The sequence below is a fragment of the Ovis aries genome, chromosome 1, assembly GCF_016772045.2.
Source record: "Ovis aries strain OAR_USU_Benz2616 breed Rambouillet chromosome 1, ARS-UI_Ramb_v3.0, whole genome shotgun sequence".
NCBI lineage: Eukaryota > Metazoa > Chordata > Mammalia > Artiodactyla > Bovidae > Ovis > Ovis aries.
Window position 1 is genome coordinate 78232885 of NC_056054.1, and position 18577 is coordinate 78251461.

The following is an 18577-nucleotide window of genomic DNA, read 5'->3' on the forward strand; positions in this document are numbered from 1 at the left end:
TTGAAGATTCTTGTGTGTGTGTGTGTTTGCAAAAACTACTGGTCTCTAGTTTCCTGTAATGTCTTTCGTCTGATTTGGGGATCAGACTTACCCGATAAATTGGGAAGTATTCCTTTATCTTCTAGGAATTGATATTTATTGTTCTTTAAATGTTTAATAGGATTTACCAGTGAAGCCATCTGGGCCTAGGCTTTTTTTGTTGAAAGTTTTAAAAGCATTAATGTAATCTGCTTACTTTCTATAAATCTGTTTAGACTTCTTTTTGACTCAATTTTGCTAGATTGTTTAGGAGTTTGTATATATCATATAAGTTGGCTTATATTTAGTTTTCATAGTAACTTCTTATAATCTTTATTTTCCCTAAAGTCAGTAGTAGTGTGTCACTTTCATTGCTGATTTTGGTAATAATGAGCCCTTTCTCTTTGTTCTTGGTCACTTTAGTTAAAGGTTGTGAATTTTACTGATATTTTCAAAGAACCAACTTTATTGTTTTGTCCTCCTTTTTTCTGTTTTAAAGGTACCTTTTCTGTTTTAAAGTTACTTTTAAAAGTATCTTTTAAAGGTACTAAAAGTTAGAAAAATTAAATTTAATATCTCCCCACGTTTATCATTTTCAGTGATCTTTATCATACAAATCTAAGTTTCCATGTGGTATCATATTTGTACTTAAATAACTTTTTATTGTAGTTCAGACATGCTAGGAGTGAATTCTCTTAGTTTCGGTTGTCTGAAAAAGTCTGTTTTGCCTTCATTTTTGAAAGATATTTTATACAATAATGAATTTTAGTTGACACATTTTTTGTTTTTCAATACTTTAAAGATATTATTTCATTGCATTCTGCCTTGACTAGTTTCTGATGCAAAATATGCTGTTAATCTTTAGCTTTGCTTTTATGTATCCAGTTTTTCTTTCTTTTTTTTGACTGTTTTCAGAATTTTCTCTTTCTGTTTGGTATTCAGCAATTTGTGAGTTGTAGGGTTTTGCCTTGGTAGGATCTCATTAAGCTTCTTGGATATGAAATTTGTTTTTTTGTTGTTGTTGTTGGTTTGTTTGCTTTTTCCATTAATTTTGGAAAACTCTAATCATTTTCTCTTTATATACTTTTTCTACCTTATTCTTCCCTCTCCATAGCTGAGAATCCAAATACATGTCTGTCTGATGCTTTGACAGATTTTGAATTTTCTGTTCTTGTTTTTCCCTTTCTTTTCTTGTGTTTTACTCAGGATAATGTAGTTTGATCTCATTGATTCTTTCTCTCTGGGTCCTGTCTGCTCAGACATCCATGTATATTATTTTTAATCTTCAATATTATGATATTAAAATTTTTTATCATTTCCATTTGATTATTTTCTAGTTTCTATCTCTGATCATAAATTTTCCCCAGCTTTGTAACACATCCTTTAACATATTAATCACATTTTATAGTTCTTTTTATATATAATCTCTGGGACTTTTCAGATTCGGCTTCTTTTGACTGTTGTAGCTTTTGACAGTAGGTCTTATTACTTTTTTTTCCTCGATCTTGTTAATATGTGTTATAAATATTTATTGAGTGCTGTATGTTATGTCTAAAAGAACAGTAGAGACTGAGGTTAGTAGTATTTATGACCAGAGGTGTGCATATCTTTTTCTTTTTTTTCTTCTTTTGGTCAGGCCATTAGTGTGGGAGTTTTGAACCTATCTGGTCAATAGTTGAGCTGGGCTATTGTGTTTTGGTATTACTAGTTAACATTCTCAGGTTTCAGCAAGTCCTGCATCCCTGCACCATAAGGGAGGAGTCTCTGCTCTTTCTTGGCTCTCAGAGGTAGATGGCCGTTGTCTTTTGCTTTAGGCAGGGCTTTGGTTGGAGAAGTGGGGGGATGGGTCTTTGGTTCTCCTTTTGCAGCCTCAGAATACTGAGGCCCTTTACCCCTGAGTGTAGGAATGAGTGTTGTTAATGTTCCTGCCCCATTTCTCATCCCTCTTGCCAGAGTTGTATCAAAAAAAGAAGAAATGGCCTTGCTCCTCTTCTGAGCGCAGACCTTTGCTTTGTATCAGTGTAAGGTCTTGAGCCCAAGCTGGCTTCAGCCATGGCCCCAGTAACAAATAGCTATTTTTTCTGTTTCTCTTTCCAGTCGACCTTTGCTAGTCACCAGAGTGTGGGCATATTCCTACCTTTCTTTCAGTAGTAGCAGCTGGGCTCTTCCTTGGGTAGGGGGTGTGAGGGTGTTTTCTTAGACACTTGAAAATTATCTTAGATATTTTTCAGTATATCATATTTCATTGTTGTCCTTTTATAACATTAGTTCCTGATAAGCAGAGGCTGAATCTTAGATTTTTAGAGGATGACTGCTATTTGATTATTATTGTAATATGCCAATGTGTTTGTTCTTTTCCAGCTTAGGTTTGATTTCCGACTCTTTTCACATGTTTTTCGATAGCACTGCCATTTTGGCTGGATTGGCAGCATCTGTTATTTCAAAATGGAGAGATAATGATGCTTTCTCTTATGGGTAAGACCTTTTTAAAAACATTTTTATTGAAGTATAAGAAATACAGAAAATAATATATAAATCTCAAGCTCTCTTAATTTTCACAGTTGAACACACTTATGTAACTTGAACCCTTGAAACCACCCCCCCCCCCCATGTCTCCTTCTAGTTCTTTAACACTCACCTTCCACTTTCCTGATTTGATGGGTTAGTTTTGCCTGTTTTTGGACAATATATATATAATTAGAATCTATAATATGTAAATTTTTTTTGCTTCTAAGTTCTTTTGCATCTTGATTTTACCAGAGAATTTCAGGTGAGATTGTTACTAGATAGGGGAACTTCCCAGCTTTTAACCTTTTCTTTTTTTTGTTTGAGAGAAGAGGAAAAAGAAAAAGTTTCAGAATATAAATATGATCATGCTTCTTTATTTTTCATTTTTGGTTGATATTTTGTTTATGTATTGTCTTCAGCTCTGCCTTTATGTAGAATATTTCTCTTACTTTTGCTGAATTCAGATGATTAATCAAATATTAAGAAAGTGTTTTTATGCTGAAGGGACTTGCTCTGAACATCTGGTCTCACTTCTGAGCCTAGTAACCTTAGAGTCAGAGCTTTCTTTATGCCATCTCTGACTGCAGGGAACAGTGGGGTTTCCATTATTTGATTTATACTGCCTGAGTGTTTTCTTTCTTTCTTTCTTTCTTTTTTTGAGTCTAGAATATTTTACAATGTAATTATATTTATGTATTGGCAGCACTCACGCTTTGTCTCTCTTCCACCTATTTCCTTGTTCCTTCTTCCCTCTCACCTGCTTGTTTGTTCAGTTGCCCTAAGTCTTTTCCCCTCTTTTTTTTGAGTGCTGTCTCACATTCTCGCCTTTCTTTGCTGTCTTTTCTGTTTCATTCCGTCTCTCATTCTTGTCCCCATCCTCCTACTCATTCTCTCCCCTTTGTTTCTCCTAAATTCCCTTTTCTCCTTTTCTGTTCTTTCTTTCTAGTTACTTGGGTCTGTGTTCAGGTTCTTTCTCTTCCTCTCCCTTCTGCTCTCATTCTTTCTCCTTCCCTCACATCTTTTCTCCTGTTTTTTCCTTTCTTCTATTCTGTCCCTCTGTACTATACCACTGTACCCCTCAGGTTCTTTCTTTTTTTTCCCACCCCTTAACCTCTTCAGCTGTAGTTTTTTTTTTTTTTTTTCAGGCTCTCTCCTTCTTTCACAGGTTCCTCTTCCCTGAGAACTCCCTTTCTTGTGCAGGTTCTCTCATCGCTCCCTCTCCCATTCAGATCCACCTTCTTACATGAACTGCCTCTTGTATCTCTTCTACTCGCAGTCCTCCACTGCTTCCTCTTTCTTTCTAGCGTTTTTGTTCTTGAGTGAGCACATACTGCTTGCATGAGCTTTTGCTCTCTCCAAATGTTTATTGAGGATCCACTATGATTTGAATATTGTGTTACTTCTAATGATATCAAAAGGAATAAGGTATGACTTCTGCCTCAGAGGAACTTGTAGTCTGATGGGGAAACAGTTCTGTAAAAATACTATAATAACTATACATTGTGTGACAAGTGCTAAAAGAGAGATATGTGAAATTCTGTGACAGAACTTTCTGATCTGGAGTATAACCCAGGTGATGTGGTTACTTATAAAGTTATAAAAAGTGAGCCAAAAAACAAATTATATGGTTTTTATAGTATAGAGCAAGAGATCCTGTTTACAAATCCAAAAAGCTTGAAAACTCAGAAAAGAACCTATTCCATGTCACTATATAATCAAAGATTCTTAAGTATATTTTGAATTACTAAAGAAAGTTTGTGTGTGAGATTATAATTTTGTGTTGGAAAATTAGTAATTCATACATATTTTATATAAGAAATCAAATTAGAATGTCTTATTAAGCAACATTTCTGGATAGACAGTAAGTAAAAATTCTTAATTCTTAGGGTATGAAAACCCTAAGAAATAGAAAACCTGTGTTTTCTATTTAGAATGCATAATCTCCTGGTATAAGATGGTTTTTAGAAATGGCTTTGAATACCTTCAGTACCATAGCAGGTTTTACTAATTCAACTTTAACTAAAATATATGAGAGTAATATTCTTGCCACCTTTTAATTTGTTTATTCTGTCTTCTTCTTCTTTGCTCTTTTTTTCTTTTGAGAAGGGAAAAATTAGGGAATAAAAGCTGATGTAACATTTGAAACTGTTAGTAACTGCTATAGTAGTAAGTAGCAAGAGTAGAAATATACTGCTGTTTTGCCAGTATATCAGAATGTCACTGAACAGGCTAAGTCAGTGATGAATCCCCAAATTTCTAATTCGGTATGATCACAGTAGCAGACTGAGTGCAATAGAAGAAACAATAAGAGGAATCTCAGAGGCAGCAAAAGCTTTTCAGTATTTTTTTATGTGATGTCACCATTGTGTCTCGTCACACTCCTAATTTTGAAATAGTAAAGCCAGAATAAAGGTAATACACGTGATAGATAGGTGGATGCATACGTACATGCTAATATACATATGTACATATACTTGTATATTTTCTGCTTTGGCTAAGGAATACAGGTGCAATCATTCTTAAATAGGTAATATTATATTAATGAACCATACATTTCAATTCCCAGACAGTGTTCAGGTAAACACAGTCAATTGTAAAAGCAAGTGTGTCTGTACTTTACAAGTTTTTCATTTTAATCCAGCAATCAAGTTTAGCAAATATATTAAACCCAATTAAATCACTTTAACCCAACTATTTATCAGAATTTATGGAACACCTACTAAGCAGTAGGGACAAAGAGATACTTGAAAACTGATCTTGCCTTTGATCTTGAAATCTAGTGGAACTCAAGGACAAAAGGCTTTAAATCATGCATTAGCTATGAGATTAGAAGAGTGGGTTAAAAGAAAGTGCTTTTTTATTTTGGAGAAGTAACCCTGCTGATGCATATAAACTCCTAAGTGTGGATTGTGGAAAGCAGGCAGTAAATTCTTTGAATTTAATAATAAAAAAAGTATATGCTTTGACAAATAATATATTAATTCACTTATATATATTAGAAGGTAGACATATGCTTTATTTCTGAGTATTGATATATATATACTACTTTGAAATGTGCTTTTTAGGGCAAACTCCGGCATAACTATATGGAATATATTTTAAAGAGTTTGTTCTATTTAATTTAAAATATTTTTGCAGTAAAAATTGTGTTATCTAGAAATTAACATAGAAAGCTTGAAAAAAATCATATTTTTGATGCTCCTATTACATTGTTTAAGGACCAGAGTGATTAACTGCTGTTAAAACCCTTTGAATAATGTCTGAACATGTTAAACTGCCAAGTTAAAGTTGTTTCTAATAACTTTAACTAAGCCAAATATAGCTCATGAAAAAATAAAATCTTTCCCCAATGCTTCACACAGGTAGGAAGCAGAAAGCTTCAGAAGTCCATGGAACAAAAGACAGGTATTTTAAAAATAGTTTAATTCAAATTATGTGAAACTAGAATTGATTCTAAAATTTAGGTAATCGAAGATTTTTTCTTAAATTTATTCATCTTTAGAAGGAGAGTGATAGAAATATAAATCTCAAGTTGTCTCTGGGATAATTCTGAACTAATTTTATTTTTCCTTCGAATCAAAGCTCTACTTGCCAGAGATTTGAAAGCTGAAAGATACAAAGCAAAAAACATAAGGAGTTCTTAGAAAAGAAGGAATTAATAAGTTACCAATACCCTTTTTCAAGCTCTCTTCCTCAACTTTTTATCTTTGTATCCTTCTTTCTTTGCCCACTTACCTGGTCCTGTTCTTCCTTCTCCAGTTGCAGCTTGAGATTTACATTTCTCTGAAAGGTCTCTTGAAAACTGCTTACTCTAAAAAGGTCTTTTGGTTGGCTTGTAGATAGCTCTGTATTTTATGGCATTCTTCTTTAAGCATAACTCATAGTAATTAAATTTATTTTCTCAATTTTATGACATGTACAATAAAAATGCTATACTATAAACACTGGGACTTTATTGGCTACATATAACTGTATAGTATGGTTTAGTACCTCTGAATATATGTAAATTTATGATTTGGTTTTCTTTTAAAGAAATAACTTAATTCAGTTGTTTACTTTGCTCTTCTCTAGGTATGTTAGAGCGGAGGTTCTGGCTGGCTTTGTCAATGGCCTGTTTTTGATCTTCACTGCTTTTTTTATTTTCTCAGAAGGAGTTGAGGTATAGTAGATAATAATTAGAGCCAGTAAATTACATTTCTGTAATGAAAATGTTTATTAACTAGAGATACATGTAATAGAGCTGTTTTTTCACACTATCATTGAGTATTTACTGAGGCCAGTCTTGGGTTGAATAAAGTATTATGTGTATACAAGAGGAACTTATAAAATAATTGGAAAATTTTATGTGAAACTACTTGAAAACAATAGTAGTGCTTTGTAAGCTGTGAATGATGTTCTGACACTGAAAGGTAAACACACAACAATCCTGGTGGTGAGTTCTGTTGGAAATAGTTCTTAAGATAGAATCTGAGGATTTTGCCAATGAATCTTCAATATTTCGATGTTTAAAACAAGTAAAAATTTAAAGGTTAATCAACTTAAAATTAATTACAGTATTTTAAGATTCCAAAGAAGGATGGTTTTAGTCCAAATATTCATGCCTTTAAGTGTACTTACTTAAAAATAATGATTGTTACCTTTTCTGAAATATGTGAGCAATGGTTTTATTTCTGTTAACTGTTTTGGCAGACAATTTTGGAGTGGTTTTAATTCTGAAAATAATTTTTTAAATTGCTTTTTATCAGTTGATTAGCCTGAAAATATATCAATACAGTTTGTTTGTATTCTGTGTTTTCTAGAGAGCATTAGCCCCTCCAGATGTACATCATGAGAGACTGCTTCTTGTTTCAATTCTTGGGTTTGTGGTAAACCTAGTAGGAATATTTGTTTTCAAGCATGGAGGTCATGGACATTCTCATGGCTCTGGTATGATGGTTAGAACCCTTTGTTTCTTCATTTCTGGTTTCTGTCATAATTATTCACTTTTGAAAATTGATGATTTTTAAAGTCTAACTCTATATTGATTTTTAATAACAAGAACAATATGTTAATTGACTCATGTTAATATCTTCCTGAACCTTCCCCTTTTGTGGCTTCTCAGAGTTATAGTATCAGTTTGGTGTGGCTACTTAAGACCTCTGTAGCTCATCTGTTTGGTACGATAACATTTATATAAAGCAAATACCAAAATGACAATACAAATTTAGATATTAAAAAATCAGTGTATGGGGGTATGACATTTATAATACAATCTGTCTTTGAGATCCTTCCACCTGGTGTCCATCAGTGTACCTTCTCTTGTTCACAGACGCATAAAACTGCATGGTGTGGGTTACTGTGGTTTATTTAAACAGTCTTCTATGGATTGTCATACTTCCATATGAAGCATATTTTTATGAACACATGCAAACGTTTCTCCAGAGCTGTGCTCTCCTATATAGTAGTTGTTAGTCACGTGACTATTTAAGTTTAAATTACGGTTAATGAAATTTAATAAAATTAAGAATTCAGTTAATGACATTTCAAGTGCTCAGTAGTTACATAGGGTTACCATATTGGATAGCAAATATAGACAATTTCCATCATCACAGAAGGTTCTTTGAATTGAGAGTTTCTCAAATATGAATAGAATTGCTGGAACACAGGATATATAATGTTTAGTTTCAATGGACATTAGCAGTTTGCCCTCCAAATGACTCATTTACATTTACCCCAGCATAAAATGGAAGTACTAGGATTCTTTCACCCGTATCAGAACTTACTATTATGGGTTTAAAACCATTGCTGATATTTTAATAAAAATGATATCTCATTTTATTTGGTATTTTTTTGACTAGTAGTGACGTTGAAAATCTTTCTGTATGTTTTTAGGCCATCATTCAGATTTTTTCCTCTTTTGGAATGTTCCCTTCCCCCCTTAACACCCCATTTTTCTATTGTCTTATTATTAATCCATTTACAAGCTTTTGTTTATGTATTTTGTATAATAATTCTTTGTTTCATGTGTTACAGATATCTTTTCCCAGTCTGTGGCTTCTCTGTTTAAACTTTTATTTAGGGGTTTTTAATTTGGATATAGTCTAGTTTCTTTTTTTTTTTTTTGTCTTATATACTTTATGGTATGTTTTCTGCCCCCTTTTTTTTTTAAAGGAGTTTCTTTCCCTGAATCTTAAAAATAGTCTTAGTATTTAATACCATGAAAATTTTGGTTTTTGTCCCAACTATGTGGTCCTTCATTTATATATATTTTTGTAATGAAGAGTTAGGACTTTTTTTCTCAGTGTGAATAAGCAGTTTTCCAAGCACCATTTATTAATTTGCTCATTACCTCACTGATATAAAAGGTCACATTTAGCCTAAATTACCTTAAATATCAGATTATTTTTGGCCTCTTCAGAATCACATGGGAATAATTGCTATAAACTTTATGTTTTAACATCTGGAAGGGTTAGTCTCATCTTTCTCTCTTTTTTTTTCCCTCCAGAGTTGTTTAGGTCTGTCTTGCTCATTTGGTATTTTTAATCACCTTGTCAGGTTTTATGAAAAATCTTTTTGTGATTTGATTGGGAATGCATTGCCTTTACATTTAATTCTGGGGAATTAACATCTTAAATTTTGAAATTGTCTTAGTCACTTTGGTTCATTTTTAGGTATTTGAAAAGTTTTTTCGATTAAGAATAAAAACTATTTTTCCTATTTGTCTTAATTACATGGCCAGAATCTCTATCACAGTATTTAGAAATAGTTATAGCTTATATCACTGTGTCAACCTGTATAATCACCTGGGTAATTTTTAAAGAAATGTTGATGCCCAGATTTAATCCTAGAATATTTACATCAGAATCTCTGGAGGAAGAGACCCCAACATCAGCATGTTTTGAAGCTCTCTGGTCAACTTTAATGTGCAATAAAGGTTCAGAACCATTGCTATTTAAAAAATGTTACTGAAGTTTTACCAATGAGTCTGATGTTTGTGGTCTGTTTCTGATAAAACTGTTTTACCAAGTTAATAATATATTTTTTTCCCTGCATCTATTGAAATAATCATTTTTTTTCCTGCTTTTGTTAAAGTTGGTAATTACGTTGATAAGATTTTTCTCATGAGAAACCATCTTTTAATTTGAGAGTTAAAACTTAGGTCTGTGATCCATTTTATGTCAATTTTTGTATATGGTATGAGGTATAGTCGAATGTCATTTTCTTGTATGTAAATGTGTGGCTGTCTGAACAGAGTTTTTTTAAAGGAGTGTTTTTCCCCATTGAATTGTCTTGGCACCCTTGTCAACAATTAATTTGAGAGTTTAGTTCTGGATCTGTATGTCTGTCCATTGCTATGCAGTTTTGATTAATGTAGCTTTTGGGTATGTTTTTAAATTAAAACATTTGAATTGTCCAACTTTATTCTTTTTTAAGGTTACTTTAGTTACCCTGGGTCACTTCTTGCATTTCCATATAAACTTTAGGATCCGTTTGTCAATTTCTGCCCAAAAAGGGCAGCTGGGGCTTTGATAGAAACTGTATTGAATCTGTAGATGAATTTGGGAATTATTGTCATCTTAACATCTTAAGTCTCCTGGTCCATGAACATGAGATGCCCTTCCATTTATTTTTAGCTTCTTTAGTTTCTTGCAACAGTGTTTTGTAGTTGTTAGAGTGACTATCTCACACTTCTTTTGTTAACTTTACCAGTAGAGGTTTTTTTTTTTGGCTGCCATTATAAGTAGGATTGTTTTCTTAGTTTCATATATGGATTGCTCATTGCTAGTATAGGAATATAGCTCATATATATATATATATATAGTATATTGATATTGTATATATATATTGTATATTGATATTATATCCTGCCACATTGCTGAAGTAGTTTATTATTCTAACAGGCTTTTAGTGGAGTGTTTAGAATTTTCTATATACAAGCACACCTTATTTTATTGAGCTTTGCAGGTTCTGCATTTTTTACAAATTGGAGGTTTGTGGCAGCTGCTTGCATCAAACAAATCTAAATGCCCTGGCTAGATCCTACAGTTAAATAGAAGTAGTGAGAGTGGACATTCTTTTCTTTTTCCTGATTTTAGGGTGAAAGCATTCAATATTTCCTCATTAAATATGATTTTAGCTGTGTTAGCTATGGGTTTTTCAGAAATGCTCCTTATCAGATTGAGGAAGTTTTCTTCTTATTCCTAGTTCATTGGGTGTTTTCATCATGAAAGGGTATTGGATTTTTTAATGATTTTTTTCCTTTATTTTCAAAGGTAATCAGTTGGTTCTTTTATTCTATTCATATAGTGTGTTACATTGCTTGGTTTTTAGGTATTAAACCACCTTTGCATTCTTAGGATAAATCCCATTTGGCCATGGTTTGTAATCCTTTTGACATATTACTGGATTTGGTTTGCTAGTATTTTGTTGAAGACTTGTGTGTTTATAGAAGACTTTTATACTTCCTTGGTGGTTCAGATGGTAAAGAGTCTGCCTGCAGTGTAGGACACCCGGGTTCGATTCCTGCTTTGGGAAGATCCCCTTGAAATGGCAACCCACTCCAGTATTCTTGCCTGGAAAAGCCCATGGACAGAGGAGCCTGGAGGTCCATGGGATCACAAAGAGTCAGACAAAACTGAGCGACTAACACTTTCCACACTTGTTGTGTTTATATTCCTAAGGGATATTTGTCTGCAGTTTTCTTTTAGTATCGTTATCGTTGGCTGGTGCTGATATCAGGGTAACATTGGCCTTGTATAATGAGTTGGGAAGTATTCCCTTCTCTTCTGTTTTTTGGGGGGCATAGATGAGGGATATCTAGTGAAGTCTTGATTCTTTCTAAATGTTTGGCAGAATTTGCTTGTGAAGACCAAGCGTTTCATTGTTGACAGTTTTAAAATTATTAATTCAGTTTTTTTGCTTGTTATAGGTCTATCTGATTTCTGTTTCCTAATGAGTCATTTCACCAGTTTGTGTGTTTCTAGGAATTTGTCCGTTTCATCTAAATGACTTACTAATGATTTTAGATATGTATTAAAAAGTATGTCTTTTCTTTTTCTCATAAGGTCAGCAGTGATTTTAGTAATTTTTACTTTGTTTTTTGTGGTCTAATTATTTTTTCCTTTTGGTTTTTCTCTATTGCTTTTCTTATCTTTATTTCATTTCTGCTGTAATGTTTATTATACACTCTTTTCCTTGCTTTTGGATTTAGTTTTTTCTTTTTTTTTCTAATATTTTAAGGTGGAAAGTTAGATTATTGATTTGAATTTTTTTTTCCTTTTAGCAGAGGCTTAATAGCTATAAATATTTGTCTAAGCATTGCTGTAATGTAAGTTTGGGTATGTCATGTTTTCAGTTTTGTTATCTCAAAGTATTTTTAAATTTCCTTTGTGATTTCTTCTTTGACCCATTAGTTATTTAGTGGTATCCTTTTTGACTTTCTCATATTTGTGAATTTCCCTAATTTTCTTCAGTTAATGATTTCTGATTTAATTCCATTGTGATAAGATGACATACCTTTTGTTATTTCAAATTTAAAAAAATTTTATTTTGTCGTTTCATATTTTAATGCACGTTTAAAGAATCTTCCACATGCATGTGAGAAGAGTGAGTATCCTGCTGCTGTTGGGTGGGAGGTTCTATAGCTGTCTGTTAGGTATAGTTTGTTCATAGTGGTTCTGTCCTCTGTTGCTTTGTGATCTTCTGCCTCCTTGTCTATCCATTACTGAAAGTAGGGTATTGAAATCTTCAAGTAATATTGTTGTAAGTTTTCCAGTTGATTTTTTAAGTTTTTGCTTCATGTATTTTGGAGCTGTGTTGTTCATTTCATTTATTTCTGTAATCATGGCTATCTTCCTGAGGCATAGAACTTGCTAATAACATGTCCTTTTTTTCTCACAGTAATTTCTGGCCTATAGTATTAGGATAGCCATTCTGGCTCTCTCTGTCTCTGTCTTTTTTAACTGCTTGCATGGCATTGGTATATTTTTCTGTCATTTTACTTGCAACTTATTTATGTCTTTGAATCTATAATTTGCCCCTTATAGACAGAATATAGCTGAATCATTGTTTTTAGTCCATGTGTTACAGTCTCTGCCTTTTGACTAGAGGTTTAAAAAAAATTTACATTTCATTTAATTACTACTAAGGTAGAATTTACATCTGCCATTTTGATATTTGTTGTCTGAATCTTTTGTCCTTTTTGTTACTCTGATCCTTGATGCTTGTCTTTTAAATTAAATAGATATTTTCTAGTATACCTTTTTAATTCTCTTGTTTCTTTTACTGTATATATTTTTTAGTTCTTTTCCTAATTGTTACCCTGGGGATTACAAACATCATCTTAATTTAAAGCAGATTAATAGTAATTTAATAATTCAGATTAATAATAATTTAATAATATACAAAAACTTTGCTCAGATATACCTCTATTCCCACCTCCCTTATTTATATTACCGTTGTCAGACAAATTACATATTTTTATGTTATAAGCCCATCAGTACAGTTTTGTAATTATTGCTTTATGCAATTGTCTTCTAAAACATACAGGAGAAGAAACAAGTTGCAAATTTAAAAATACATTTATCTTCTCTTGCAAAATTACTGTTACTGGTGCTCTTTATTTCTTTATGTGGATTTAAATTACTATTTAGTGTTTCATTTCATTTGTAGGAAATACTTTTGTTTATGTGGAAGTGTCTGATTTTTCCTTTATATTTAAAGGAGACTTTAGTTGAATTTAGAATTCTTGATTGAGTCTTCTATTTTAAATTTGTTATCCCATTATCTTCTGACCTCTCTGATTTTTGTTGTGAAGTCAGCATTCAATCTTATTCAAGATCCCTTGTACATACATCTTGCTTTACAATTTTTAAGATTTCTCTTTGATGTTCGATTTGACTACGATGTCTTTACATATAGTTCTATTTGAGTTTATTCTACTTGGAGTTTCTTGAAGTTCTTGAATATGTAGATAATATTTTTTGTCAAATTTGGGGAATTGCCATCTATTATTTCTTCAGGTATTTTTTATATTTCTTTATCTCCCTCTTTTCTCTTTGAGACTTTATTTATAATTAATTTGGTAGACTTGATGTTTTCATAGGTCTCTAAGATTCATTTTTCTTGATTTTCATTTTTCCACCTGTTTTTCAGAGTGTATAATCTATTGATCTGTCTTCAAGCTTACTGTTATTGCAGCCCAGATCTGTGGTTGAGCCCTTCTAAAGTGGATGTTTTGTTTCAGTTATAATGTTTTTTTAATTCCAGAGTTTCTGTTTGGTTCTTTATTAACTTCTATCTCTTTATTAATATTCTCTACTTGATGAGTAGTCATTATTGTACTTTGATTCTTTAGACGTGATTTCTTTTTTTGACCGTATTTGTAGTAGCTGATCAAAGTTTTTGTCTATAAAGTAAAAAATCTGAGTCCCCTTCAGGAACATTTTCTGTTGGCTGGTTTTTCTCCTATGTATATGGCATATTTTTCTCTCTCTTTGAATATCTTACTAATTGTTTATTGAAAACTGGACCTTTAATATTAAAATGACATTCAGTATCGGTTCAGTTGCTTAGTCATGTCCAACTCTTTGTGACCCCATGGACTGCAGCACACCAGGCCTCCCTGTCCATTACCAACTCCAGGAGTTTACTGAAACTCATAGCCATTGAGTCAGTGATGCCATCCAACCATCTCATCCTCTGTCATCCCCTTCTCCAAAATGACATTGAAAGTGAAAGTGAAGTTGCTCAGTCGTGTCCAGCTCTTTGTGACCCCATAGACTGTAGTGTACCAGGCTTCTCTGTCCATGGGATTTTCCAGGCAATAGTACTGGAGTGGATTGCCATTTCCTTCTCCAGGGATCTTCCCAACTCAGGGCTTGAGCCTGGTCTCCCGCATTGTAGACAGACCCTTTACCATCTGAGCCACCAGGGAAGTCCTCAGATTAATTCACCCTCTCCTCTCAAAGTTTGTTGTTCCTGATATTATTATAGTTATTTATCCTACTGCGTGATTTCCTTGTATTGATTCATGTCCTGCAATATATGTCCATTGAATTCTTGAAGCTGAGCTCTGAATCTGATAGTTACCACACTGAGAATAAAGATTTTTTTTTTCAGAGAACTGCAAAGTTTGGACAAAATATTGACTGTGATCTGCACATGTTGCTTTTACCAGAGCCTCAGAAGAAGTCAGATCTCTCCAGTGTCTGCAGAGCTGCTGACTTGGCTAATTTCAATTGAGCTTAGGCAGGAAGTGGAATGTAACTAACCCCAAGTTAAAACATCAAGACTGCTGTCTTACTGAGATTTGGTAGTTTCTTGGATAGATGGTTTTCAGTTCCTTTTGTGGTTTTGGTTAATTATCAAACTTCTGAAAGTTTTTGTGTTTCCCATATTTTTGTTGTTTTAGGAGAGCTGGCTTGCCAACAACCTCTGTCTACCATTCTGGAAGTTGATCTCCCTGTTCATAATTTTTCATATAATGCACTACTGAGTTTGATTTTAGGGTATTTAGGATTTTTATAAATATAAGTGATATTTTTGAATTAGGTAGCATTCAGTCATTTTCTATATTTTGAAATAGTTTGTAGAAGATGTTTCTATCATGGTTAGGTAGTTTTTAGGTTTGCTGTGGAGAAATGATTCCCCACTGTTTGGTGCCATTTTTTCCCTAAGGATTCTACCTGCTTAAATTTTACTGGTCCTTTCACCAAATGTAGCCGTTTCCCTGCCTCTGCCTTAATGCAACCATATTCATATATTACTTTAACTTTGTTAGTATTAATGCCATTTCCCTCTTTAATATGTATGATAGTATTTGACAAAGTTTTGGCCAAGATTTTTGTCCGTGTTCACTGTTTTATCCCCAGTGCCTGGGATGGTACTGTAACATAATGTGTTCCAACTAAGTACTTCTTGAATGACTGAGCAACATTATCTAATCTCTTTAAATCCTTCTGCGTACTTCTAACTTATTTTTATCACCAGTAGAGTCTGCCACTTCTTACGGTGCTTTTATTTCCTTCCTGAACTCTGTCCTAAGAACTCAGTATTGTTTTAATGAATCTATGGGGCTTTGTAGGTGGCTCAGTGGTAAAGAATCCGCCTGCCAATGCAGGAGATGTCTGAGACATGGGTTTGATCCGTGGGTCAGGAAGATCCCCTGGAATAGGAAACGGCAACCCACTCCAGTGTTCTTGCCTGGAAAATCCCGAGGACAGAGGAGTCTCGCAGGCTACATTCCATGGGGTTGCAAAGAGTTGGACACAGCTGAGCGACTGAGCATCATCACTTTAGCACTTTCTACAAATAAATGTTTATTGAACTGAATCTGGTTTTAGCACTAATTCTTTTCACTAATGTCAGTATTATTGTAACCATTAAGTAATACATTTTTACATACCTTTTGTTCTTACACACTTTGTTTTTAGGCCATGGACACAGTCATTCTCTCTTTAATGGTGCTCTGGACCAGACACATGGCCATGGAGATCACTGCCATAGTCATGAATTGAAACATGGTGCCGCACATAGCCACGATCATGCTCATGGACACGGACACTTTCACTCTCATGGTGAGTACAGCAAAAATACTTTCAAATGGACAGTTTCTTAAACAGAAATGGCATAGGTTAATATTTCAAGTTGAAATAATCTGTTGAAAATATTGCAGTCAAGTTTCTTTCTAATAAATTGGACTAAATGGTATCTAAGACTAGTTTATTTTCAGTATAAAATGAAATTAACTTGGCATAAGGCAGTGAATGTAGCTTTTTTCCAGTGAGTTTGTCATAATAAAATGCCACTATTTTAAATGAGTGTCAGAGAATGGGGAGCTATTGCATTTCAGCAGTTTTTTTTTTTAAATTATGATAAGGCTTTTTGTGCCATATATAGGCTTATAAAAATATAACAGTTTTCCATTTTCTACATTTTTATTGTAATTTTAACAGATATCACCTGATGTTTACCCCAGTTCCCTTAGAAATCTTTCTATGTTAACTTATATAGTATTGGATACTAAGTTATAAGGTATTTATCAGCTTACTTAACATTTTATTTTAAAATTATATTTAGTTTATTCACAAAATTTTAGAATGTTATTAATCTAATAGAAGCTGCTTGGGTGATACAGTTTGATTAATCTTTAAATAAGTTATATGCTAAAGATTGTCTGTGCTTGCCACAAAGGCAGAATCCTAAAGCTTTCAATCTGAAAAGATGAAATGGGCCTTAGGGATTGAGTACTAAGCCCCTAATATTTTCAGTCTCTAATATTTGCTATACTTTTGAAACTATTTATTAAACTGGTCTGCTTTAACACCTTGCTTTTCTAAGCTTTTTGCTCACACGCATCACAAAATAATTTTGATAAAAACTGTATATTCACATTCTTAGGATGATTTCTAAAAAAAATTTATTGTTTAATTGCAGAGAATATAATATGATACTTTATATTTTAGAATGAAACTTCCATGTTATTTTATTGAACATAGTCAGTGGACTCTAAATACCTTAGTGATTTGAGACCCACTGTCACCTATTTAAAAATATTTAAACAGTTGTTAATTTTATAACATCCTTTCTCCTTGAATTTTTATTTCTATTCTGCCTCCTTTCCAGAATTTTATAAAGTGGAATATACTTGTGTTAAGGCTTTAATTGGTCATCTGTTAATATTTCTTGGCAATAAAATGGGTATATTAGTTAAAATCTTTTCTTTTAGGAACATAAGACAGCATTTAAACATTTCTTTCAGATGGAATTATTGTAGCTTTTACTCGTATAAAGTCAATTAAGATAATTATGTTTTGATTTTTGATACATATATAATCATTAAAAAGCAGCATTGTATTTGAAGTACATATCTTAATGAGATGATTGAAACTCTTTTTCTCAATTAGTTTATGAATAAATAACGTATTAGCATAAAATAGGTTTTGACATCAATTCTGTTCCTGTTGTCCATGTTTATAATGTAAGTTCTAAGAAACCTTAAATAGAAGGAATTCTGTTGTAGCAGTTTCTGTCATTTCTTTGATTACCTTCAGAATTATATGCCAGAAGTTACATAGTGTATCATTAAATATTTTTGATGATCTATTAATTGGTAGTTTTATTAGCTAATCCCTACTTTTTATTAGAAGCAAAGAATTAGAAACCGTGTTACTTACAAAAGGATTTGCTAGCCAATCTTTAGAGTCACTGCCACCAACATTTACAATTGACCCCTTGTTTGTTGTCCTAGAATTTTTCTAATACTCTTAGGAATACACTGTGATAAGCTTTTAGATAGTTGAAAATTAGCCCTTCTATGGGAAAAGAAAAGATTTGGAAATGACTTTAAGACACAAAGAAATTATAGTAACTAGTAAATAGAAATGCCAGGCCTCAAACAGGGAATCTGACTTCAAAATCTGCTGTTAACTGTTATTCTGCCTTCAGTATTTTATAGGACAGTCTGAGGATGCAAAAGTAAGAGAGCCGTTATTCCATTTTGCCTGTAAGAACCATTATAGTCTCACTATGCAGTACTGTGAACTTTGTATTTATTGGAATGCTGCACTGGGAGTGAAGTTAGATGGGTTTTTGTTTGTTTTAAGTGCTCATATCTTAGTGACTTAGACAGTAAAAGTTTATATCTTGGATTGATTGGGTAGAGGGTAGGGGCTTTGTTCCTCATGGCCATTCAGGAATCCAGGCTCTTTCCATCTTTAGGATCCTTAACCCTTGGATTCCACCACTGGATTCTTTGCATCTAGCTGGAGATAGAATATATAGAAGATCATGTAGGATATTCTATGAGCTGAGCCTGGAAATAATTTACATCTTGTATTTTCTTTGTTTACGACTCAGTCATATACACCACCTAACTCAGGTGATCCCTAACTCAGGGAGCCTGGGAAATCCAGTTGTTTATCAGAGAGGAAAAAGAAGTGGGTCTGGTAAGGAGGTAGCTAATGTCTGCCACAGAAAACAACTTTTATATCCAAAAGGATTGTCAGATTTTACATCAGTGGGGGTTATTTTATACAACTGTTATATTAGTATAGGTGAATATACGTTTTAA

At 33.0% G+C, this 18577-nt stretch overlaps 1 protein-coding gene across 1 annotated transcript in view; it reads left to right on the forward strand.

Moving 5' to 3' along the window:
- The window catches only part of SLC30A7 (solute carrier family 30 member 7), a 93397-nt gene that overhangs the window by 12873 nt on the left and 61947 nt on the right, over nucleotides 1–18577 (forward strand). The window contains 4 exon segments of the mRNA NM_001163598.1: nucleotides 2380–2493; nucleotides 6598–6685; nucleotides 7326–7452; nucleotides 15939–16082. Of these exon segments, the coding sequence (NP_001157070.1) occupies nucleotides 2380–2493; nucleotides 6598–6685; nucleotides 7326–7452; nucleotides 15939–16082 (473 nt within the window).